We start from the raw sequence: 24240 nt of genomic DNA on the forward strand, positions 1-24240 counted from the left end.
CTGGGCCGGGGCGTGAGAGAAAAGAGAGGCAGCCCGCGCCCCGGCCGCTGGATGAAAGGAGAGGGAGGGGACGCGCCGGGCCTCGAGCCCGCTGGATGCGCGGAGAGATTATGTACCGACTCGTCGATGGAGCGGCCGCCAGTGCTACTACTGTTCGATGTAAATACGTTAGACGGGACCGAGTGAGGAGTGCGCATAAGTCAAGAGCGAGAATAACCATACGTCGCGGCGGGCGCCGGCGAGCACCTGAGATGAGATCTTGAGATTTAGCGAGATGGGAGACAAAGGCGCGCGTGATATCTTCTATGACGGCCAGGGTCGTGAGGTAGCGTGCGCGTGAAGGGCGTGCGAGCGGTACGGCATCCATCTTGCGGATCATCGCGGCGGAGACGGAGACAGCTACGGGCGTGTTGTACGCGCGGCCGTCGCGTAACGGGGACCTGCGCCCACATGTGAAGGCAGGCCCGTCACTGTCATGCGCGGACCGCGCGGGGGCGGAGCCGACAGGGCCTTTCGCCTTGCCCTGCACCAGGTTCTGCGCCGCCATTTTCGCCGCACGCAGCAGCGCGCTCTTGTTGGCCTCGGGGCATCGTCGGCGCCTGCAGGCTGCTGGGCGAGGACGCGGTTTTGCGGGACCTCCTCCTTCTTTGGCGCGCTCGCGTGGGTTTCGGGACCACCCAGACGATTTGGACGCACCGCCATCGAAGGACGTGCCGCGGGCTTGATCGCGCAGGGCGTCCGTTGATCAGGTTAAGTGACGCAGTGCGCGAGAGTGCGGTGCGGGAGCTGTACGGGCTGCAGCGAGCCGCGGAGGGAGGCGCGCGAGGCTTGGGCGTGAGGACGTCGGGCCGCTAACGACTGCCGCGACGACGATCGAGACGGTGCAGTGGATGTCGAGGTCGGGCTCTTGACTGCATCAACCCGTCAGTCCAGCCCGTTCTCACACACATGCACGGAGAAGCGAAGATGATACGCACACATGTATGATGACGGTGGGGCCGCCTCCTTTTGCGCACGCAGCGCCGCGCTCTTGTTCAGCCTCGGCGCGACCGAGGGTGGGCGCGTGCTCGCGACCGCGATGCTCTCCCTGCGCTTGTGTCCGGCACGCCCTCAAATGTCGCCTTGTCCGCTTCTCCATTCACCACCGCGAGCGACGGCCGCGCTTCTTCTCCTCGGGCTTGATCCCAGCCTCAGGCTCGCCGCGCGCGTCATCCTCGGGGCGACGGCCGGCGGCGCCGTCGAGGCGACTGTGATCGTCCCCGAGCGTTTGTGCCCAGGCACGTTCGCGAACGTCTCCGCGAGGCGCTCCTTGGTGGGCGCGACCCGCTTCGGGCCCTCGTACGCGATCCCCGCGCGGAGCGCCGCCGCCTTCGACATCCGCGGCACGATGTCGGGCAGGAGGTGCGTCGCGGGCAGCGTGCGCGCGACGAAGCCCGAGCCCTTGCCTGTGCTCGCGCCATTGCTGCGCGCCCCACCGGTGGCGGAGTGACCCCGTGCGACGACGGGGCGTACTCGCTGCCCCCGCCTCCGCTGCGAAGCGCTCGAGCACGGAGGACGAGACGGAGCGCATCGAGCCGGGACCGACGTCAGGGAGTTCCGTGGTGGGGAAAGGAGGCGAGGAGGCGAAGAGCGCCATGATCTGCACCTCGGCCGTCTGCGCGTCGGGGGAACCCATGACCGCGTTCTGTGCCGCACTGAGCCCGTAGAGCGCGCGGATCGCGTGCGGCGTCTCTCGCTGGGCGACGGCGGGGTCCGCGTCGCCCATGAGCGAGTGCCAGACCTCGACGGCGCGGCGGCGCTCGAGGACGTACACCCAGACCGGGCCTCTGTTCGATTCGAAGAAAAGGGAGGCGGGCGCGACGACGTTGGCAGGGTGCGTGGGGGAAGACGGGAGTAATGAACAAAGCGAAGAAGCTCGAAGCAGCACGACCCACTCACTCGGCAAACGACTCAAAGTCGGGTCCGAAGAGCTCGAAGAGCGTGTCCGGGTCCGTCTCGACGTCAAACTCCATCTGGCGCTCCTTCACAATCTACACATGACACCTTAGGTATAGGCGGGGGACGCGGAACGAGAGCACGGCAAAGCGCACCTCGAAGCCCGCCTCGGACAGGCGCTGCTCGATTTCGAACCGGCTGGCGAGCGCATGGTGTTTGATTATTGCGACCGTGCGCGTAGGCGTGGAGACGGGGCTGGCGAGCAGGGTGGCGTCGATGGAGGGGTCGTCGAGCAGAGGCTCTGTTACGTGCGAGCGCGCGGGGGACGACGGGGCAGACATTGTCTTGTGGGTGGTTCAGGCGAGGGTTAAGGCGGCAGGGCGGTGAAGCTGGGAAGGCGGTGGCAGAAAAGAACGACGGAGATGAGGCAGGAGTATAGACAGAGGTAGCAGGCACGCTGAGTGCGGTGCGCAGGCGCGGAGAGCAAGCTAGAGCGGGAGAGAAGGAAAGAAGCAAGATAGACAGGAAGGACGAGCGCGGGGGCAAGCCTGGCGGGGGAAGAAGAGGGGGATGTTCGAGTTGGACGAGATGTGAGGACAGACGGCGCAGCCCAGGGCCAGGACAGGCTTCCTCTCGTCCCCCGGCCCCCGACCCCGCGATCATGCCCGCGCCGGGACCCCGGACACCCTCCGCCCGCACGCCCCGAGCCTCCCCCGCAAACACACAAGACCCACACGGGTCATACGCCTCTCCACACGCCAGTGCTCAAAAATGCTCAAAATGTCGCATGGATTGTCACAAGCTCTAGATCCCCGTTCTGCGTACGGAATCGAACCTGTGAGCGGATCCGAGGCTCGAAGAGTGTGACCAACGCGTTACGTCACTCCACGTGGCCTCGTCTGTTCACCGCTCCCTTGGCGACGGCTGCCAGCTGTCCTGAGGCCTGAGCTGGAGTCCTGACGAGCCCGTCGCCGTCGCGGCCCTGTTCCGGCGTGTGATCTCACTCGATCGGCCTGGAGCCAGTTTCGAATGAGCGACTCCTCGGAGCCTGCATCAGTCCGAGTCCGAACTGAACACCCGACGACCACAGATTATTAGATTCTATTGTGGACACTGGATTAATCCTCGGTGGGGGATCTTTCATTGAAGGGTTGGCCTCTAGCTGAAACTATGGGGGATCAAGCTTTTTCAATATTCGTCCAATGAAGTCTATATACCGGTTCAGCAGATTTCGCAACTCAAGGGGCTGCTCGGCCGGTCGTCGATGCAATCCTTCGCATTGCGTGCAACATGATGGTCAGCGTTCTCCTTTTCTCGATATTCCTTGTATTCATTCTTCATGCGCGCTTCTACCTCATTGCTTGTTACTCTGCAACCGCAACAACCAAGAACCTCATGACTGCGCTCTATTTCATACATGTGGTAAACGTAGTGGCTTAAATGCCCTTTACAATCTAGCGTTACAGTCCCCTGACTTCACGGGCCGTCAACCGCCTCCGATCTTCACTGCTTGAGCCCGACGACCTTGCCGTCGACGATCTCCGCCGCGTCCAGCACGCGCATGGCCTCGCGCGCGGCCTTGATCCCGCTCGCCATCATCGCGCCGAACGTGGGGCCCATCCGGTTCGCGCCGTCGTGCTCGCTGAGTTCCATGCCTGTCATGCCCCGCGTCAGCCCCGTTCCACATCCGCTCGGACAACCAACGACGAAAGCAAGGGAGCACGCACCGGTCATGATGAGCCCCGGGGCGACCTCGCGCGTCGCGTTGACGATCGCGGGCTCCGCGCGGCGCATGTCGAGCCCGCGCATGCCGCCGAGCGCGGGGAGGAGGCCCATGCTGACGAGCCGCTTCGCGGAGAACGCGCCCATGGGACCGTCGTGGCCCGTGGCGGAGACGACGACCGGCGCGGTGAGCACGTTCGGGTCCATGCAGCTCTGCGTGTCGTGGTTGAGCGCGACGAGCGTCCAGTTCGTCACGACCCCGGCCACGCGCTGGGCGGAGGGGGCGAGGGGGTCGGGGCGGACGACGAGGTCCTCGACGGCGGTCGCGTTGAAGAGGACGACGTTCGGGAGCGCGAGCACGCGCGCGAGGACGGTCGCGGTGAAGAGCGCGGCGTGCTTGACGACGACGAACGCGCCCTCGTCCTCGAAGGGCACGCCGAGCGTGGTCAGGAAGCGGTCCGCGGGCTTGCGGACGACCATGGGCGTCATGAGCTGCCCGCCGAGCCACGCGCCGCCGCCTGCGTAGGAGCGGAGAGGGGATGGGGTCAGGCGTGCGCGGGTTGGAGACGAGGAGGAGAAGAGGCGCACCTGGTGCGACATTGGCCTCGATAATCGTGATCTTGAGGTCGGGGCGCTCGGTCGCGAGGTGGTACGCGCAGGAGAGGCCGGCGCTGCCAGCGCCGATAATCACGACGTCCGAGACCACGCGCTCGTACATCATCGCGAAGTACCTGTGCGGGCGGGGCGTACGCGTCAGCTCTTAGGCAGGCTTCGGGGCAGACGAAGGCTCACCGCTTGATCATGGCGCGGGACACCTGCGCCTCCTCGATGGGGGCGAAGCGGTAGTCGCCGTCGTAGTCCTCTTTGACGTCGTACGTCCCATTCGTTGCGACAGTGCCATTCTTCTTCAGCACGGCAGGGTCGAGGAGCGTCGGGACCTCTTCGGTCTGTGAGCCGTAGACAACAGCGGGGGCCATGGCGAGTGGATGAGAACAGTGGGTGCGAGCTCTGATTCGTCTCGAACTCTTGATGCCGACGCATATATAGACGTGGGGCGCACAAGTCCTGCCGATGAGCTCAGAGCTTAGCTAAGTAGCTCTTGTCGGCGCGGCGCGGGGTACGATTCCCCCGTTCGACCGTCTGCGCGAGTCATGATCCAATTTGCGAGGACACAATGCGTACGGCTAGCCGTGTTCCGAGGCTTCGAGGTGGCGAGGGTGGGGAGCGTTCTCACGTCCGTCGAGGATGGTTGGCTCGATAGCGGGACGAGCGAACTTCTGTGAGCGTCACTGGCTGGCATTGGCCCGCACGGACCGCGGACCGTCCCAAGTAGTTCCGCGCCGCGAACGTTCCCCGCAGCATGACGAGGTCGGGGACTAGATTTCTCGCCCAGGGTGCAGAAGTCACTTTGCTCTGGAGGAGCCCTGCGGTCCGCTGATCAAGAAGCCAAGCTTTTTCATGCGCACACAGTCGAATGCTGGGAAATTTCGAGGGTCAGCAGTAGGGATGCCGCAACCACACGGTTCACTCACCGAGACCATCATAGACGGCATATATATGCACTGGATCAGTCTATGCCTCGAGCCAGGACGAGGACAATCAGCCGCCCATGGCCAACGCCAGTGCCGTCCGAGGATCGAGACCCCACATTGAAGTGCGCCTCCACGCACGCTTCATTCCAACTCGCAGCAGCGTATGTTCTTGCAGCTGGGTTATCCAGTCGGAAACTTCCCCTTTTCGATTGTCCCACATCCCCGTTACGCGGCTACGCAGAGCAATGTCACGTCGCCTTTGGGATTTCCGAGGATTAGCTCACGGAATAAACCATGGCAAGGTACGTCTCCCTTCCTGGCGCCAGGATCCCTTTGTAATGCAGCTTGTTCTAAATCAGATCTGAGAAATGAAATGTAAATGTCCTGAGGCAGAGGCAGTGGTCAGCGGCGGCGAGTGCGAGTCCGTGTCCAGGACGTCGTCAACTCCGGCTCCCCAAGCTTGCTTCTCTCCCCCACTGCGACCGTGCCGCAGCCATCCTCGCTCCCGCCCCCATCCCCATCCCCGCATCCGCCCCCACTGCACGACATCACGATGGCGAGCGGCTCCCTACCCCTCACGAACTACACCACAGGGGATCCGCTCTCGCTCGACCGGATCCGCGCGATCCTCGTCCGCCTCGAGGACACGATCATCTTCTCGCTCATCGAGCGCGCGCAGTTCGCGCACAACCCGCGCGCATACCGCCGCGGCGAGTTCCAAGAGCTCAAGGACATCGGCTTCTCCGGCTCCTGGCTCGAGTGGTTCCTCAAGGAGACCGAGACCTTCCACGGTGCGTACCGACCCCTCGCCCCCGCCCGTTCGATGCGCTGCCGCCGCGGGGGCTGATGCGCATGTGCTTGGTGGGTCGTGTGCGCCGCAGCGAAGGCAAGGAGGTACACGAGGTGAGCCCCGTCCCCGTCCGTCCCATGCCGTACGCTGCTGCGGGCCAGTCAAGACGAGTGCCAATCTGACTGCCTATGGCTTCCCCCCTCCTCGAACTGGCCCCGCGCAGCCCAGACGAGTATCCGTTCACGGACCCGGCGGAGCTCCCACCACCGATCCTCAAGCCGCTCGCCTTCCCGCCGATCCTGTACCCGAACACGGTGAACGTGAACCGGTCCATCCTCTCCTTCTACACCCAGCAGATCGTCCCGCGCATCACCCGCGCCGCGACGCTCGCGCTCGCCGCGCAGAAGCGCGCGGCGGGCATCTCTGGCGACGCCGAGTACGAGGACGACGGGAACTACGGGAGCGCCGCGTTCGTCGACCTCGAGGTCCTCCAGGCGATCTCCAAGCGCGTTCACTACGGTGCGTCTCCCCCGTCCCCGTCCCCGTCCCCGTCCCCGTCGTCGTCTGCGCGTGTGCGCTGAACGCACGACTGGCGATGTAGGCAAGTTCGTGTCCGAGAGCAAGTTCCGAGACGACCCCGCCGCGTTCGTTCCGCACATCCGCGCGCGCAACCGCGCCGCGCTTGACGGGCTCATCACCAAGCCCGCCGTCGAGCGCGTGCTCCTCCAGCGCCTCCGCAAGAAGGCGGACCTCTACGCCCAAAACGTCGCGCTCGACGGCGAGCCGCTCAAGGACGACGGCGGCGACGGCGACGCGCGGCGCAAGATCGACGTCGACGGCGTCGTGGAGCTCTACGAGCACTACATCATCCCGCTCACGAAGGAGGTCGAGGTCGACTACCTCCTCCAGCGGCTGGACGGCTTGTCGGACGAGGAGGTGGAGGCGCTCGTCGCGCAGGAGAAGCAGTAACGGCGACAGCGGTGACAGCGTTGCGCCGTACGTGTTAGATGTTTCCTCGGGGAGCTGTATCTCCTTCGATTCCTCTCGGCTGTGGCACATAGACTTGGAATCGTGTAACATACCTCCATGGATATTTTCAGAGCGAACGGAATGAAAGTGCAGGAGAGCGAGAAGAGCACATGTGCAAAGCTCGGAGATTATTTTGTGTCCGTGGAAATGTTGAAACTTGGCCATCAAGCAGACTGCGCGCCAATTGTCAGAGCATTGGAGACTGCAATCTTTGGGCGTTGCACTCTATCAATTGGATTCGGACTGGCGGGATATGTGCCGTGCGTGTTCGTGGGCTCCGTGAGCATCGCTGAGTATGCGGATGAACGCGCCCGTCGACGTGTCTTCAAAGCTCATTCCGACTTTTCGCGTAGCACGATCGCGATTCTGCGCTACCGTCACGTTTTGCACTTCCGATGCAACGCCAGTAACAGCAGGAGCAGCGGCAGGAGCAGCGTCAATAGATTGGATTTGTCAGCGCGTACATAGCTATCCGACCCACGTAGTAAGCAGCGACGGAATGTCAAAGGCGACGAAAGACAGAGATCCTAGATGCCACGCAAGGAGAGAGGGAGAGAGAGGGATAGTCAGATGGGGAGAGATGAGCGAGTGTACGGTTTTCGAACCGAGGCGGAAGGGCGGCAGCAGCAGTGGTTGTGAAGAAAACCAAACGGAGGAGCCCCGGGCAGCGAGGGCCATACGCGGAGTCGTAAGCACTGGGGGCACTGGTGAACGGGAGGAATGCGGGGCTAGCTACAGGGGGAGGGGGGGCATAGCGTGAGAGATGGGAGCGACAAATAAAGCATAATGAGGGCGGACGGCTACACGTTCCGAGGCGCGTCGAGCGCGAACAGACCACCAGGGCTGGCAGGTATGTACGGCAAGGCGCTCCAAGGCTAGGTTGGATGCGGAGGGATACACAAGAGTAAGGGGATAGATAGGGTAGCACGGCGCGAGCAACCGGCCGCGCCGATCACAGACCGAGGTCTGGCGCCACGAACGCATGAGCATAGAGCGCGTACCAGATGGCACGAGGGGGAACGCACCTTCCAGCAACCGCTTCGTCTCGTCCTCGCTGATATTCCTCGTCGCCCTGCGCGCGAGCAATTTCTCCGTCCGGTACTTTTCGTACAGCACCTCCTTCGTCCGGATCTTGAGCATCTTGATGTGCGTCGAGAGTACCGCCGTCCGGAGCGCGCTGAAGTCACAGTGGGCAGGGTCGAGCACGTCCACGGTGCCCCACCGGAACCGGCGGACAAACACCCCGCGCAGATCCGCGGGGGCCCTTGCAGGTACGGGAAGTGCCTGGAAGTGGCCGACATGGGCGAAGTCGGAGACGCAACCATCGAGTGGTACGCGCCCGAGTGGCCCTCCGAGGGCGTGACCGCGCCGTCGTCCGCGTGCCCATTCAGGCTGGCAAACGCGGCGCCGTTCCCGTTCCCGTTCGCGGAGACGGGCGACGCAACAGCGCCCTTGAGGGCGCGGCGGCGGCGAACGTGCTCGGGCGTGATGAGCGCGAAGGGGAGGGTGTCCATGAGATCCGTCTTGGCGACAATGTGCGCGGAGAAGCGAACGGAGGCGACGGACTCGTTGTCGTTCACCATCATATCCGGCTGCGTCGTGTCGTCCACCATTGCCATCTCAGCCTCGAGCCGCGACCGCGACAGCGATGGCCGCCGCTGCAGGCGTGTGGCACGAAGCTTGATCACCGGTCGCGACGGGCGGGCGTCCTCCGAGGCGGGGCTGGGGTCTTCAGCGGCCGTGGGTGTGCTGGGGATGGACGAGGACGAGGGTTCTAGGGCGTGGCTGTTGCCGTTCGCGACTGGTGCGTCCCCGTTGGTGCTTGGTGCAGTGCCAGCAGCGTCGCCATTCGCGGCACTCGAGATGTCGTCGCTAGCCACACGGACTGCAGTGCCGTTCCTTCCGCTGCGCGGCTCCTCCTGCGGGCTCTGCGGGTCATCCATCGTCGGCCCAAAGACGCCAAAGTCAAGACCCGCGTTCCGAAGGTCGCGGCGGATGACCTTCTTGACCGTGGCGAGCGTCTCGTCAGTCAGGGAATCTGAGAGCGCGACGACCGGGAGCACGTTCGCGCGCACAGACAGGCGACGGATGACGCGCAGGTCGACCGGAGACATCGTCAGCGTACTCTCACTGTCTTCCTCCTCATCGTCCGATTCTTCGGCGCCGTTCACCACGTCCTTCGTGCGGTAGCCGATGGTCGTCTCGGAGCGCGTTTTGCTAGGGAAGGTGGAGTGGGCGCGGCGCGCGGACACGTTCATGATCGAAGCGGGATCGATCATGTAGATTAGTCTGCGGGTCGGAGATGAATCAGAGAAGCATGTCATGTGCGGTTGGGCTGTGATCTCACAGGTGAATGTGCTGGTCGCCTCGACTTTGACGGACGACTTTGGACTCCTGCGGGCACAGTTAGCGCTCATGTACTCGCCGGCGGTGATGCCGAACAAGGGAAGCCAAAACTTAAAACGTCTGATAGGCCACAACGCGGCATAACGCGGTACAACGAATGGTACGAAACGAATGGGGGTACTGCGGCATGATGAGGGTGTGATCCGTAGCCAAGAGAGTCGATATCGACGTGGTTTCTCAGCGCGTCACACAGCGCGTCACACAGCGCGTCACACAGCGCGTCCTCCAAGTCACACGCCTCCACCGCCGCCGAAGGCACAGAAGCCGTGCCCGGCGGCAGGGGTGGCAAAGGAACACGAAGCAAAGATAGATGCAGGGAACTGAGCACGCACCTCGCTGAGCGTGTCCGCGAACTGCGCGTCGAGATACTTGACGATGGTCGTCACCTGGCGCTCGAGCCGGAGCTCGTGGCCGTCCTGGAAGTCGAGCCCGGGCGTGTCGATGACGGAGAGCAGGAGGCGGTCGTACTTGCTCTCGCAAATCTCGACGCACGCGGTCTGGATCTGCTCCGTGCACCGCGGCGAGCCGCGCAGGAAGCCCTCCATCGCCGCCTTCTGGTCCGCCGTCGCAGTCGGGGAGATGTCCGCAGTGTCGAGGATGAGGCGGAGGAGCGACGTCTTGCCCGTACCCTGTGCGCCGGCGATCTGTGTGCGCGTTCGACCCCAGCACCAACGCCAACACCAATCCAGTGCCCGGTTCCACCCAACCACCAGTTCCGTCGCCACCACAACCGCCACCCACGTTGTCTCCGTAAGCAGAAGGCTCGCAAGGAGAGAGAAAACGCGCAAACGGGCGCACCATGAGGTTGAACGTCGTCGGGTTCCTGTTCCGCTTCTGCGCCGGCCGCGAGCGGTTCGACATGCTCGACTTCCGGCCGTCGAACGCGACCGGCGGGTGGCTCGCGTACAGGCTCGCGATCGTCTTCCCAGCCTGCCCCGAAGGCTTGCCCGGGGCCGCCCACGGCTTGTGGAACGCGACGGGCCCGGCGACGTCGGCGGAGAAGGACGTCTTCGCGGCGCCGCGGGGTGGGGAGACGTGCGCATCGCCAGAGTGCGGGAGCTGCGAGAGGTCAACGAGGTCGGAGGGCCAGGGGATGCCCTGCGCGCTGAGCTCGGGGAGCGAGGGCGAGGTGCGTATAGGGGAGGTCGGCTTTTGCGGCTTCTTGCGGAAGGAGAACATGGTGCGACTATGTTGCCCCTGGGGGATGTGGGTGGGGTGGGTGTATGCGGGTGCGGGGTGAGCGTGTGTGAAGTGAAGGCCTGAGGTCGCAAGCGAGGCGGTGGGAAGCAAGAACGAGTGGGGAAACGGTGGTGTTGGACAGCAGGGTGGGTATCAGCGAGGGCGAGACAAAGGGGAAATGAGCGGGGGGCAGGAGGAGGGGTGCACGACCAGCGATGGAGTGACGACGACCAGCGAGGGGACAATGCAGCGACCACACCGACAGGCCGACAGGTACACGGTCACAGACGCGACGGCGGGGAGGGGTGCGGAATGCAGGACGCGACGGCGACAGGGCAGATGGTGCTGGACAAAGGCCGACCGGGCGCACGCTCACGCCCTCTGGTCCGAGCGGCGCGCTGGCCTCCGCGCCCGCCGCGCCGCCAGCCTTGGCCGTCCACTCGCTTCCCCGGCCGCCCAGGGCTGCCCCCGGCCTTGCCCTTGCTCAGCGATCCCGCAAAGCACACCGCGAGCACAGACCGCGACATGACGTCCACAACACAACCGTCAATCAGATCTCCGTCCCATTCCCCACGCTCCTGTGCGGTGTCGGACGAGACTAGAAAGCGGGCGCTGCCACCCGCGCTCCGTCCAGAGACGACCCGCCTCGGCAATCATTGGCTCGGTGCGCGTCGCCCGCCGCGGGATCTCGCGTCCGCCCAGCGCACCGTCCCCACAACGCGTCCAGGTCTGGGCCAGCCCAGTTCAACCACACAGTTGCTCGGGGACCCAGTGCTCTCGGTCGTGTTCACCCGGCTGGCGTGCTTCCGCACGAATCGGTCTGCACGGCACGCCGCGCGGAGGTCAGAAGGTTTAGAGTGTATAGGACGCGTGCCCTCGTCAGAACGAACGCACGCGCACAGAGGTTCTATACGTGATCACACCTTGTGCACCCCGCCCTGCGCACGGTGGAGCCCGCCGCGGCTGATGCGGTTGTTCCGCCGGGTCCCTCAAAGCGGGGCTGCCGACGACGCGCCACGTCCTGCGCAGTGCGCACGAGCAGCACCATCACCGCCCGGCAGACGGCCGTGGTCCCCTCGGTGCGCCTCCTTGCCCGCTTCCGCGCCCTCCTGCCCTCGTCCACGCGCGCCGCATCACGGACGAACCCCCTCGTCTTCTGTTGCGCGTTTTCCAGAGCGCATCCTGAAACGCCCCCTCGCGCGGGCGGACGGAGCCATCTGGCGTGTGCCGCTAGCCCGTCAGACGGTGATGTCCGGGCGAACGGAGCAGCACTCTTGCGGAGCGCGTGCGAGGACGCGGTGACGCTCGCCGGCTGGAACTGCCGGTGGGGGCTGCGGGTTCGGTGGGAGGGCGAAAAAATATGGAATAGAGATCGGAAGCAGCGACGACGGCAGCAAGACGAGCAAGAGCAAGGACGATAGAGAGAGACGAGGACGGGAGCGAGCGGAGGGTGCGCGCGGCGCGTGCGAGGCAGGCGGGAGACGCGGCGGAGGGAGACGGGAGACGAGAAGGAACGGACTGTGGTCTGAAGGCTATAGTACACTTCCGATGCACAACGAGCAAGCGTATCGACGAGAAGACGATCCCGAGACCCAAAACCAAAGACGCGAGACGAGACGGATTCGTAATGTGGGGCGAGAGCGCCCCGCGAGCAGCAGTGGCCGTGTATCGTAGTGGCGGCAGGGAAAAGGAGTTCGTGAGCAGGGAAGGATGCGAGTGATGGATGGTGGGGGATGGGGGAGATGAGAGATGGCCAGGGAGAGACGATGCTGCGAGTTGTGGAGAGACATTCAACGAGGGGAATCAAGAACGCGGGGATATGGTTATGCTCATAACATGATCTAGAAAGAGCTGGAGGGGAATGAGACGAGAAGGAGAGACAGTCCATTTCCTGCGGTACTACAGAGGGGTGGGGGGTGATGCTCGCAATATACAGTGTGGGGGGAGGGTCCATGGATGCGTATAAAAGTCCTATGCTCCATTGAGCACGGCGATCGACGGCGCGCTCATCTCCAACCGCATCTTCTTGGCCGGGTTGGGGAGCATGTCGGGGTCGAGGGCCCCAAGTCTACGCATGAGCGAGTTCGAGGCGTCGGGCAGGCTGGGCGTCCCGATCGAGACCGAGACGGGAGACGAGCGCGACGAGTTCGACGCTGAGATGTCGGGAGGCGTTCCGCCGCTGCCAGAGGAGCGAGAGCGCGCCTTGGCGGCCGCGTCGTTGACGTAGTTGCACTGCACGTTTCGACGATGGCAGCTGCCGCACGTGGGGTGCGCACCATCGCACCGAGTCTTCCGGGCTGTGGGAACGAGGGCAGAACGCACGGCCGATCAGTCACGGACTCGTGCTGCACCGCTCGCCGGCGATCTACGCACCTCGACAGAAGTTGCAGGCGACGATCTTGGAGCCTCCCCCACGGCTGCCGCGCCCAGAGACCATGCTGGACGAGGCGGAGGAGGTGCGGCGGCGGGGGCCTGAGCCCTCGCTGGTGTCGAGGGAGGCGAGCGACATGCCGTCGTCAGAGGGGCCAGGCGGGGGTGCGAGGGTGGCGATGGGTGGGAGCTCCGTGCCCAAGGATGGCCTGCGCGCACCGGCTGGGCCGTAGGCCATCGAACCATTGATCGGGGGGAGAACGGCGGGAGGGGCGTCGCGTGGGTCAGGCGCGGGATTGAGCGGGGGAAGGGCGTCCGTGAGAAGCATGCCCACGTTGGAGCTTCTTCGGGAGTGCGGCGCGGAGGAAGCGAGGGACGGGGAGTGGGAGGGATGATCGAACATGCCCTGCTCGTCCTCGACGCTGTCACCCTCGCTTTCACTCCCGTACTGCTTCCGCGGCTTGCCCGTGCTCCGTCGCTTGCTGCTCGCCGTGTAGTCGCACGGGTTCGACCGCTTGAAGCACTGGCCGCACGCAGGCCTGCCCCCGTCGCACCGTAGCTTCCGGGCTGCGGGTCTGGGTCAGTCTCCGCAGATAAGGCCGGGCGCACAGCTTCATTCACTTACAGCGGCAGAAGTTGCACGCAACCGGAATCTTCTTCGTCCGTTGACGCTGGGACCCTGCAACGGGGTTATGTCAGTGGTGGAGTAATACCCGACACACCCAGCACTCACGGGAAGAGGTCGACGTTTTCGGCGAGAGGTCGTGCAGACCCGCGGCTGACAAGACGTGCGCCGACATGGGCTCGTCTACCATTGCAGATCGCTGTTGATGCTGTGGCTGTGGCTGCTGTTGTTGCTGTTGTTGCTGCTGCTGATGCTGAAGCGGTATGTGTCCGTTACCGTTGGCGTGTGGTGGCGCAGTGTCGATCGCCAGCGTGGGGCGTGTGGCCCGCATGGGAGGCAGCCGGGTCGCGACCGCTACCGGTTGGCGGGCATGCGGAGGCGAGACAGGCTGCACCTCAGCCCTGAACTTCTCGAGCAGGTACTCGCGCGTGTACTTTTGCAGGGTCTGCGATCGGGGTTGGCGCGCGTCAGCACATGTTCAACGCAAGATCAGGCTGCCGCGAGGGCCAGAAAAAAAAGGCTGTTTACCTCCATGTGGTGTAACACGGCGCCCCGGAGGTGCAGGAACTCGGAGTGGCTCGCGTCCATGACGTCGAGCGAGCCCCAGCGGTATACCCGGAGAAACTTGCCGGGCATGATTTTGGGTGGTGCCTGATTTTGGTTGACGAGGTGCTTGGAAGGAACGTAGAGCTGTGCGAGTTCATGACGAGACAACGGTGCTCGCGCGACTCCGTCGCTGTGCGAATACATATCTGGCGAGATGAGCGCGAAGGGCAGACGGAGAGTGGGCGTGGCGGGCGTGGAGCCGGAGGGAGAGCCGTTCATGTGCTTCATGTAGCCGTGTTCGGATTTGGCCCTCGCGACGGTGGACTCTAGTTGGGCGTAGAGCGGGATGTCGAGGTCGAAGATACCAAACCCGATGCCCGCTTCGGCGAGATCTCTGCGGACCGCCATCTTCACCGCGGTGAGACGGTCCAAGGTCAGAGTGTCGGCACGGGCGACTACGGGCAGCACGTTTACGCGCGCGGAGAGGCGGCGGATGGCGGCAATGTCAGCCTGGGGGAGTATGGGCCGCGATAGCATGGGGTTGGCCACGGAGGGCTCTAGGATGACAGGGTCGTGCTCATGAGTAGAAAGACTGTTGGTACGTGCACGGGGTACAATGGAGATGGGGGGAGCCGGGACGGGTGGTGGTACTATGAAGTCCGGGTCGAGGAAGTAGATGCATCTGTGGGCGTGCGCGCACAGCGTGAGTACGGAGGGGGGAAGGCGGAGGGAAGCACAAGGACACGCACAAATGTACAAGTGGGTCGGAGGCGAGGGTTTGGCGGTCCTGGGGGCGCGTGCCGGGGCGAGATTAGGGTACAGCGCGGAGGGCGCCTAGGGGGTGAAGCACTCACGGAGTCCAAGCCATCGCCCAGCCGTCTCTCCACATGGCGGAGGATCTCCTGCAGCGTCCTCTGACAGTCGGGGTCGTCCTCCGGGTTGAGCGAGGGGGTGTCGATGAGGGTGAGGGCAAGGGGGTGCTCGGCGTCGAGGTCGTCGGGCGCCAGGTCAATGTCGAGTGAGACGGACCGGACATGCGGAGTGTGGGCGGAGGAGCCCTGAACGAACTTTGCGACGGAGGCGAGCTGGTCGCGGGAGACGGTGGAGGCGACGTTGCTGGAGTCGAGGAGGAGGCGGAGGAAGGAGGTCTTGCCTGTGCGGCGACCTGCGACCATGAGGGTGTAGGCTGCGGGGCCGTCTGGGGGCATCCTGTGTGGCATCCTGTCCGTGCGGGGAAGGAGGTCGTCGGAGCGCGGGCGAGGGAGGGAGGAGTGGTTCATAGGGAGGTCGCGGAAGGGATGCTCATGCTCGACCTCGGCGCGGCGGCGACGTAGGTCGATGGGGTGCATGAGAGGAGAGGAGAAGGGGCGGGAGGGGAAGTACGGCGCGGCGGAGCGGGGATGGGACGTTCTCGACCGCATACAACCATCAGGGAGCTTCCGGCGCCGAACGTAGCCGCGGGGTCAGGCTCAGCGATCCGAACCGAATCCAGTGCCCCATCTTTTGGCCAATCCCCGCCGGGGCCCCCTTCCGTCCTATCAACCGGGCCCGCTTCCGACCCCGGCGCTGTTTCACCATTATTCCGCCGCGGCCTCCCCGCGGGTCAATGGCGATTCTAGGCCCGGAGCGCACGGCGAACGTCGACCCGTCGAGCCCCAGCGCGTGCGCCCCGCGTGCGACGGACGGGCGCGCGGTGCGGTGCGCGCGGGGGCGGAGGGTGGCAGCCTCGGGCAGCGCACGCGTCGGGCTCCCGCGGCGGGCGCTCGCCGCCACTGCCGCCGCCTGCCGCGGGGAAGCGCGTGCAGGCGCGGGAGGCTGGAGGGCGCCGGCGCGGGGCATGCGGAGGCGGGCCTGGCCCGCGCGCGCGAAAGGCACAACGCGAGTCGAGCCGCTGCCGGATCGGGCGACGGCGACGGGCGCCCCCCAGCGCTCGCTCCGTGCCACCCCCCGCACGCACGTCATCCTCCCGCGCGCCCGCTTCCCGCCTGCGGGGGACCAACAACAGCGCGATGCACATGCAAGTGCGGGCCCTGCGCGCGCTGCGTCTTCCGCGCTCCGTGTGCGTCCCCCGCTGCGCTGCCCCGCGCGCCCGTCCATCGCGAACGCGCCACCGCTGCGGCCCGCGTGCTGCTGTCCGTCTCTGACGGTGCCGCGACGATCGTGTTCCGCCGGGCGCGCCCCGCACCCATCTGCATCAGCTGCGGCCTCCATCAGGCCTCTGCAGCTCGTCCGTGAATTAGTGGTGGATTACGTTCTACGAGTCTACACTAGCGGAGCTATAGCGTGCATACATTAGAGACATAGATGGGGACTGGGGTAGGCATTGTCGCAGGAGCATGTTACCGTATTCGAATTAGCGTGCGCCGCCGCGGGGGACGGGCACATTCTAGCATTAGGACGAACGAACGAAGAGCGGCGGCCGGGGACTCGGGACGCAGGGGCCTGGGCGATAGAGAGGTGTGTGGGTGCGGGGGCGCGCGTGGCGGAGGCGGAGTGGCCGCGCGGGCGGGCGTGCAGCTGTCAAAGTTGCCGGGTGACGGCGAAGGCGGATGGGAGCTGAGCCCGGCCGAGGCGGAGAAGCGGAAGAAGGCGTGTCAGGCTCGCGTCCCACGCCAGAAGCAGAAGCGCCCTTCGCGGCGTCCACACTCACCTGCTCCGAGCACCGTGTGCGCGGAGTGCGAATCCATGCGAGGCCGCGAATGCCTCCTCCGGCGCGCCCTCCGAGCTGCCTCGGTCTAGAGGTCGTCCAGGGGCTCCGCGTACGCGTCCGTGCTCAACGACGTGCTCTCCTCCGAGTCCGGCACCGACGGCGCGGACGAGGTCGCGGACGACTGCACGCTCTCTGACGCGGACGCAGACGAGCGACTCGGGCCGGGGGTGTAGGCCGTGAACGGCACTAGGGCGGGCGCGCCTGGGAGGTATGACGACGAGGGCGACTCGGACGACGGAGCGCGGGAGCCTGCGCCGGGGTACATGGGCTGGGGCCCCGTCAGTTGCGGCTCAAACGCCGCATGCGAGTGCGCCTCCCGCCCTGGGCTCCCCCCGACGCTCTCTCGCCCCCGCCACCCCATCCCCGCCCCGGCGGCGGCGAGCGAGCCCGCCTCGGGCTCCGTGTCCTGCCCCGCGTCCGCCGGTCGGCCCCGCTTCCTGCTGCTCCCCCGCGGGGTCTTGCCCGGCCCACGTCGCTTGGGTTGCGCCTCGTACGTGCACGGGTTGCTGCGCTTCCTGCAGTTCGCGCACGACGGCTTCTGGCCGTCGCACCGCAGCTTCCGGGCTACCGTCCCGGACGAAGACGTCAGCGAGCTGCTCGCCCGCGGGCTAGACCGCGCCCGGCCCCGCGCGCGCGCGCCGTCCCACGACCTCGCTCACCTCGGCAGAAGTGGCACGCAATCAGCGTCTTCTTCGACTTGGGCGCGTGCGCCTGCTCCGAGCTCTCCGAGCTCCCGCTCGACTTCGACTCCTTCGACCCGCGCCCCCCGCGCCCCCGCTTTCCCAGCACGCTCCCGCCCCCCGCCGCCCCCGCCTCCATCGGGCCCTGCTCCTCGCCCGGCGCGGGAGCCTCCCACACCGACACCCGGCGCGACGACCCCGCCACGGACGACGACGACGGGGACGACGCCCCCGCCGACAGCGGCGGTGGCGGCGGCGCGCCCTCGAGCACTGGAAGCCGGCCCGCGACGAATCCAGGACCCACGGGCGGCAAGATGGACGGCGCCGCGAGGGGCACGAGCGTCCGGACGTGGTACGCCGTCGGGCCGACCGCGACCGCGTACGGCTCCGTGGGCAGCATGGGGCTTTCCCGCCGCGGCGCGCCCGTGCTCCCCCTCCCGCCGCCACCGCCGCCACTCCCGCCCGCCACCGCGCTGGCGCCGGGGCCAGGAACGTTCCCGGGCAACGACCGCCGCGGCGAGTGTGACGCGCCCCGCGACGGCGGGCGCACGGCCCGCTGAGGTGGGAAGGGCCCCGCCTGGGAATCTCCGAACCTTGCTGCAGACGGGGGAGCGGGAGCGGCACGGATGGCGGCACGAGGGCGACGGTCCCGCTGTGGCTCCCGCTGCTGCTGGCGGTCGCGCTCGTGACGGTGCTTCCTGCCTGGGAGTGCGCGGGAGCGACGTCTGGGGTGCGCGTTACCGAGCGTGGTCAACGACGGGAGGGGTTAACGGGACCCACCTCGGGCTCTGTCGCCGCCCCGGCGGCCCCGCCGCAAGCTCGGCGGGCTCGCTGCGGGCTCGGGCGACGGTCTGCTGGGCTTCTTGGATCTGCCGCGGGCTTTCCGCGTTGGCGGCGGCGCCGCGGGCTCTTCTTGCAGACGAGAGGGGCCCGCAGCGGGCTGGGGAGCGGGGGACGGCCGTCCCGAGACGGGCTGGCCGTATCCCGCATCAAGGGCGATGGGCTAGCCATGCCCGGGCCAACGAGCGCACCCATCGGCGGCTGCAGGCTTGGGGCTGGTGTCGCAGCGGCGGGAGGAGGAGGCTCTGTCCCGGCTGGGGCGGCGGGGTGTGGCTGGGCGGGTGGGCGGCAGTGGCCGCATAGTAAAATGGATCCGAGCGGACGACGCCTGGGGGTGGTATGAGGAGGGCGGGCTGGCGCGCCGCGGCAGAAAAGACGGAGAGGGAGGCGGGGGCGGGGGGTGCAAGCGGAGTGGTGCGGCACCTGGGTCGTCGACGCCGCCGCGCGGGGGCGATGCGCTGCCGTGGGGGCTCGCGGGCAGGCTATCGCTGCTCTCCCGGTCGTCGTCGAAACGGCGGCGGTGAGCGTCATGCCGGGCGGAGCGCGTCGCTCTGGTGCTGCGACTGGGGGCGAGGAGACTGGGCGTCGCGTGCGGCCCCTGCGCGGGGTGGTCTCGTCCGCTCGAGCTTGGAGAGGTGGGTTCTGGTTGCTCGTCTCCGGCCCCCCTGCGAGGTGGCGAGGGGAGGGGCCGGAGACCATTAGCCTCTGGAGGCTGGGCGGGAGACTACTGTGGCGTTGGGAGGGCCCGCTCCCGTGGGGGTCCATGCCGGGACGGGTGCGAGCCTGGGGGCCTCTTCAGCGGCCGTCCGCGCGGAATCTTGCGCGAGGGGGATGAAAGGGGATAACCCCCGGGTCCAGATGGTGACGAGCGCGGGCGCAGCGGGCAGCGGAAGCGGAGGTGAAGGAGAGGGATGAAGAGCCATAGCCGCGAGCGGGTAGGGCACGGTGGCGGGCGACGGAAACAAAGCCAAAGGAGAGGTGGACCGGGCGTCGATCGTCGAGGACGGAACAAAATGTTTCAAGTGCGCGAAAAAGGACGCAGACCGCGGAGGGTTTCAGACGCTGCGAGCCACCTACGTTCGCTCGGGGGCACCAGAAGCAAGCAAAGCCGTCGCCAAGGACCCAGGTGCCTATTGGAGAGGGGGCGGGAGGGGGCGTTTGCCTCCGCTTTAAGCCTGCGGTCGTGGTGGTGGCGGGGGCAAATCGACAGCCCAGGGAGCGGCAAGGAGCACGACGTGCTGGGGGTGAGCCGGGGCAGGCAGGGCATGGCGGCGCGGATGGACGATGAGACGCACCCAGATCGCGGTATCGCGCGCTCGCAGGCGCCGGCAGCGGGGATGCCTGCGGTGAAGGCGCGATCGATCCAGCCATACCCGACAGCCGAAACAGAGCCCAAGTCACACTCCGCGTCGACGTCCGCTATCACCTGTTCGCTGCCGCTGCGTCACCCGCAGGGCACAGTGCGAATCCGCAGGGGTGGTGGCTAGTACCCATAGTGTGGTCGCGGCGGCATGCACGGCAGTGGACCCGCGGACAACACCGGCCGCGCGAGTCGCAGCGGAGGCGGGGTGGGGGCGGGATGTAGAGTTGTTGGGGTGGAAATTTACAGCAGCGGTGACCTCCGAGCTCTCTGTAGAACGAGTCACGGTCACACTTGGCGACCTAAAACGCGATCGTGTGACAGGCAATATACTTGATCCTGCCCCTTTCGTCTGTATATGTCTAGCGTGCGCCGCAAGGAGGGTAGCATTGGGCAGGCCGCCGGTGACAGCAGATCCCGCCCAGCACACGCGCGCCCGTCGCGGACGAGGCGGGCGCAGCGGGCAACGAGGGGGGTTTTAGTGCATGTGCGCACGGCACGTTGCGCGCACTTGACGCATGGCGCGTCACCGGACAATTACGGACAATGCTCCGATAGGCTCGATCAGGGAGCCGGGGTCCGGAACTTTTGGGGGTCTATCTGCACGTTTGCTAGGATCGCTATCTAGATACAAGCTCTCAACGCTCGCGAGTTCTGATGCGCCGTCGGCTATGCCCACGCCCGCTGCATCACGCCCGCCAGTGGCCTGAGGGTGCGGAGCGGGTGTGAGTCCAACATCCTCGACGATGGACACTGGAGAGCTGCTCATCCACGGCCAGTTCAAGCAACGCGTGCGCGCAGGACCCGGACCGATCGCATCTGCGCCCCTGTCTGGAGCCCCACAGCGATCGCGAGCGCTCGGCGTGTATCTCTTAAATAGGCGCCGAAGCGGTGCTCATAAGTCATCTGGCGCAGTCACCCCCTGGGGCCGTGCGACGACCGGCTGTGACGCGCCCCACGTGCACCGCAGCACGTGGGGCACGATTCGTGACTCGACGTCCGTCGTCGTCGTCCCGCCTCGCTCGACCAAGCTCCCCCGACCACGCGCCACGCAACAAAAGTTGCGCACGGCATCACCAGCCATGCTCCCCTCCGTCCTTCCCGCGCGCGCACCGCGCACCCTCCTCCACCGTGCTGGTCTTCGCAGGGCTTTCGCGACTGGCGCGCCGTCATGCGCCGACAAGCCGGTCATGAACCGCTACAGCCGCACGGTCACGAAGCCCAAGGATCAAGGCGCGAGCCAAGCGATGCTCTACGACACCGAAGGCGTCAAGACCGACGACGATTTCAACAAGCGATGGTTGGCGTGGGCTGTGTCTGGTGCGTTCCGTTCGTGATCACCCCACGCGGAACCTCCTTGCGATCCGCCGGCTGTCGATCTCGTTGGGCTGACGACCTTGCGCCGCAGGTATGAAGGCAACCCGTTCGTGTTCCTTATTTCCTACGCGCCTCTTTCGCATTAACCCTCATGCGTCATACGCCCCCAGATGCAACAAGCACCTCTTTGGACTCGGCCAGCACGTCAAGCAGTCGCTTGTGGACGCAGGGATCATTGGCTATCAGTTTGGTACCGTTGGTGTGAGGTGCGGGCGTTGTGCTGCCGCGTCTCATCCTCCTTGTTAACGCGCTACACGCCCCTCTACAGCGATGGAATCAGCATGGGCACGGACGGCATGCGGTACTCCCTCCAGTCGCGCGACCTCATCGCCGATGCGGTCGAGACCGCCGCTGGTGGCCATTGGCTTGACGGTATGGTGGTACTACCCGGATGCGACAAGAACATGCCTGGTGTCCTTATGGCTCGTACGTCTTCTCGTTATATGCGCGCGCAACGGCCCCTGAAGCATGCATGCGCAGTGGGCAGGCTGAACAGACCAGGCATCATGGTTTACGGCGGCACAATCCGCCCAGGGTCGTGTGAGTACGCGCCTCAGCTCGATATTGTCTCCGCGTTCCAGGCGTACGGCAAGTACCTCGAAGCTGGCAAGACCGAGGCCGCGGAAAAGGAGCGGCACGCAACCATCCGCAATGCATGTGCTGGCTCGGGTGCCTGTGGAGGCGTAAGTCTGACTGCTGATGCGATGAAGCTTCACTGACCAAAATTATGTCACAGATGTATACCGCGAACACCATGGCCAGTGCGGCCGAGGCGATGGGTATGACGCTGCCCGGCTCCTCCTCGTATCCTGCGGAATACCCTGAAAAGGTGGCGGAATGCAAGTCTGTTGGCGAGGCCATGCGCAATCTTCTGGAGAAGAATATCCTGCCCAAGGACATCATGACACGCTCTGCGTTCGAGAACGCCATGGTATGTGGTACTCTGCGGCGGGATGTCTTCCCAAGGCACTGACTTGACTGTGCGAAAGGTTCTCACCGTGATCTTGGGTGGTTCAACAAACGCCGTGCTCCACTTGACTGCTGTCGCGCACTCGGTGGGCATCAACTTGACGTTGGAGGACTACCAAGCCGTGTCGGATCGCGTACCTTTCATTGCCGACCTCAAGCCCAGTGGCAAGTACGTGATGGAGCACGTGTACAAGATCGGCGGTATCCCCAGTACGCGCCTACCTCACTCGTGGCTGAGCATATGCTGACATTGCAACCAATGCCTGCAGAGATTCTTGCATACCTACTCAAAAACAGCTGGTCGACGGAGACATCATGACCGTGACAGGCCGCACACTGGGCGAGAACCTCGATCGTTGGACACATGAGCATGGCGAGCTGGATTTCAGCAGCCAGGATGTGATCAGACCTCTGGAGAACCCGATCAAGGAAACAGGACACCTGCGGTACGCTCCACCCCGCGTCTAGTCCTCTGCGGTAGGTTGACACATGCGAGTAGTATTCTGCGTGGTAACCTCGCTCCTGGCGGAGCCGTCGCTAAGATCACCGGCAAGGAAGGTCTTCACTTCAGTGGGAAGGCGCGTACATTCGACTCGGAAGACGAGTTCGTGGAAGCTGTTGAAGGCGGCACGTTCAAGAAGGGCGAGAAGGTTGTCGTGGTCCTCCGCTACCTCGGCCCCCAGGGTGGCCCAGGTACGTCTCGCAGTTACGAATACCCTCTTGCCAGTCGCTGACCACCGATCGCGCTGACCGTTTGCAGGCATGCCCGAGATGCTAAAGCCCACCAGCCTGATCATGGGCGCCGGGCTCGGAAATGACGTCGCATGTCTTACCGACGGACGCTTCAGCGGCGGGTGAGTGGTTGTTGCCTCGAGCTCCGTGATGCGCCACGACTGACGGAACCTGTCTTTATCCCCGCTACCGCCCCCACCGCACTCTCCACCGCCTCCCGCTGTCAAATACATCTCCCTCCGTCTCGGACGCCACTCCGTCCGGCGTCCGGCATCCGCACCTAACGCCGGTTCCCCCCGCCACCCCCCGTGTTTGTCTTCCCCGACCCACCCGACAGCTCGCACGGATTCTGCATCGGTCACGTCGTGCCTGAGGCGCAGGTCGGCGGCCCGATCGCGCTCGTGCGCGACGGGGACGTCATCTCCGTCGACGCCGTGAAGAACACGATCGAGCTCGAGGTCGCACCTGAAGAGCTCGCCCGCCGTCGTGCGGCGTGGACCGCACCCCCGCTCAAGGTCTCCCAGGGCACGCTGTACAAGTACACGAAGCTCGTCTCGGACGCCAGCCGCGGCTGCATCACCGACGCCTGACGCGCCCTCCTGCGACGAGTTGGCGCACGCGCTTCGGTGGTTGCGTCGAGGGGACGGGGGTTCCCCGCGGAAAAGGGATGAGGCGCCCCACGGCGGGTGTTGGCGCGGGATACGCACCCGTTGACATCGAAAGTACGCTATTTTACTCAGGGGGTGAATCTAATGTCGAATGCGGTCGGTTCCTCCGGGACGGAAAAGCACACTGTCAACTTGGCGATCAGGCATGGTATGGAGAGCGATATCTCCGCTTAGGGGCTGGCCTATGGTTCCGCGACACTTGAGGCTCACGCATAGAGCGCTTTAGTGGACGGAGGAATTCTCCCTGTGACCCTCTGTTCAAATCCTGCGAAGCAATTGATATGCCTGAAGTAACGATGTCATGTTCGTCTAGCTGTCCCCCCGAAGCTTCTAACGCAGTACAGACCGCCTTTCGTTTGTGACGCTCCTTGCGCCTCCTAATTCGTGTCTGGGCAGGTCTGGAGGGAGCCCCATGAGCCCCGGCGCCTGAAAGGGGCGGCGATCCTGCCGGCACACGGCGACGTACAGGTTTATCCACACTGTTATGAGGGCTATTACGTCTTCGCTTCTTTTGTGCTCGCCACAGTCGACCACAAGGACCAACGTGGCGACCGGCTAATGGATCTTGCGGGCCCCCGGGTGGTTTATGTCGGGCGGTCTTGGTGCGCCCTTCACGGGGGAGTCGTGCTTGGAAGTTGGCACCTTGCATCCCGGTGGGGTCGAAACCATCCTGAAAAGTGGCCGAATACCAGAGCAGAATATATTGTTCATGTGAGGCTTCTCAGCTACACGTATCCAAAGACAGATCCTGAATGGTGTGTTTTGCAAGG

General features: G+C 65.3%; 7 protein-coding genes across 7 annotated transcripts; 2 read left to right on the plus strand and 5 right to left on the minus strand.

Moving 5' to 3' along the window:
- Nucleotides 1–399: 399 nt before the first annotated feature.
- On the minus strand, nt 400–2276 carry BXZ73DRAFT_91547 (uncharacterized protein; the record flags this gene model as incomplete). The annotated part of the gene is made up of 8 exons (XM_048026012.1): nt 400–440; nt 472–655; nt 760–911; nt 945–1109; nt 1143–1462; nt 1491–1826; nt 1939–2030; nt 2091–2276. 8 exons carry the CDS (start codon nt 2274–2276, stop codon nt 400–402), a joined length of 1476 nt encoding a protein of 491 aa, XP_047875127.1.
- A 1162-nt stretch (nt 2277–3438) lies between these two features.
- BXZ73DRAFT_51215 (Thi4-domain-containing protein) lies at nt 3439–4634 on the minus strand (the record flags this gene model as incomplete). The annotated part of the gene is made up of 4 exons (XM_048020585.1): nt 3439–3590; nt 3663–4175; nt 4246–4388; nt 4450–4634. 4 exons carry the CDS (start codon nt 4632–4634, stop codon nt 3439–3441), a joined length of 993 nt encoding a protein of 330 aa, XP_047875128.1.
- Nucleotides 4635–5742: 1108 nt separating this feature from the next.
- Nucleotides 5743–6948, plus strand: BXZ73DRAFT_51257 (chorismate mutase; the record flags this gene model as incomplete). Its single annotated transcript, XM_048020594.1, has 4 exons — nt 5743–5980; nt 6071–6092; nt 6203–6498; nt 6581–6948. 4 exons carry the CDS (start codon nt 5743–5745, stop codon nt 6946–6948), a joined length of 924 nt encoding a protein of 307 aa, XP_047875129.1.
- Nucleotides 6949–7960: 1012 nt separating this feature from the next.
- Nucleotides 7961–10593, minus strand: BXZ73DRAFT_104066 (uncharacterized protein; the record flags this gene model as incomplete). Its single annotated transcript, XM_048015786.1, has 6 exons — nt 7961–7974; nt 8034–8292; nt 8331–9297; nt 9356–9402; nt 9747–10043; nt 10213–10593. The coding sequence occupies 6 exons, from the start codon at nt 10591–10593 to the stop codon at nt 7961–7963; spliced, it is 1965 nt and encodes a 654-aa protein (XP_047875130.1).
- A 1971-nt stretch (nt 10594–12564) lies between these two features.
- On the minus strand, nt 12565–15342 carry BXZ73DRAFT_51157 (uncharacterized protein; the record flags this gene model as incomplete). The annotated part of the gene is made up of 7 exons (XM_048020572.1): nt 12565–12890; nt 12967–13530; nt 13589–13642; nt 13697–14033; nt 14117–14816; nt 14884–14921; nt 14989–15342. 7 exons carry the CDS (start codon nt 15340–15342, stop codon nt 12565–12567), a joined length of 2373 nt encoding a protein of 790 aa, XP_047875131.1.
- A 1527-nt stretch (nt 15343–16869) lies between these two features.
- On the minus strand, nt 16870–17924 carry BXZ73DRAFT_104068 (uncharacterized protein; the record flags this gene model as incomplete). The annotated part of the gene is made up of 2 exons (XM_048015787.1): nt 16870–17408; nt 17504–17924. The coding sequence occupies 2 exons, from the start codon at nt 17922–17924 to the stop codon at nt 16870–16872; spliced, it is 960 nt and encodes a 319-aa protein (XP_047875132.1).
- A 2882-nt stretch (nt 17925–20806) lies between these two features.
- BXZ73DRAFT_104069 (dihydroxy-acid and 6-phosphogluconate dehydratase) lies at nt 20807–23392 on the plus strand (the record flags this gene model as incomplete). Its single annotated transcript, XM_048015788.1, has 11 exons — nt 20807–21024; nt 21133–21147; nt 21212–21307; nt 21370–21527; nt 21582–21784; nt 21838–22032; nt 22091–22280; nt 22342–22516; nt 22570–22763; nt 22831–22924; nt 23140–23392. The coding sequence occupies 11 exons, from the start codon at nt 20807–20809 to the stop codon at nt 23390–23392; spliced, it is 1791 nt and encodes a 596-aa protein (XP_047875133.1).
- Nucleotides 23393–24240: the final 848 nt, after the last annotated feature.

The sequence above is a fragment of the Epithele typhae genome (genome assembly GCF_022376455.1).
Source record: "Epithele typhae strain CBS 203.58 chromosome Unknown BXZ73scaffold_47, whole genome shotgun sequence".
Taxonomy (NCBI): Eukaryota; Fungi; Basidiomycota; class Agaricomycetes; order Polyporales; family Epitheliaceae; genus Epithele; species Epithele typhae.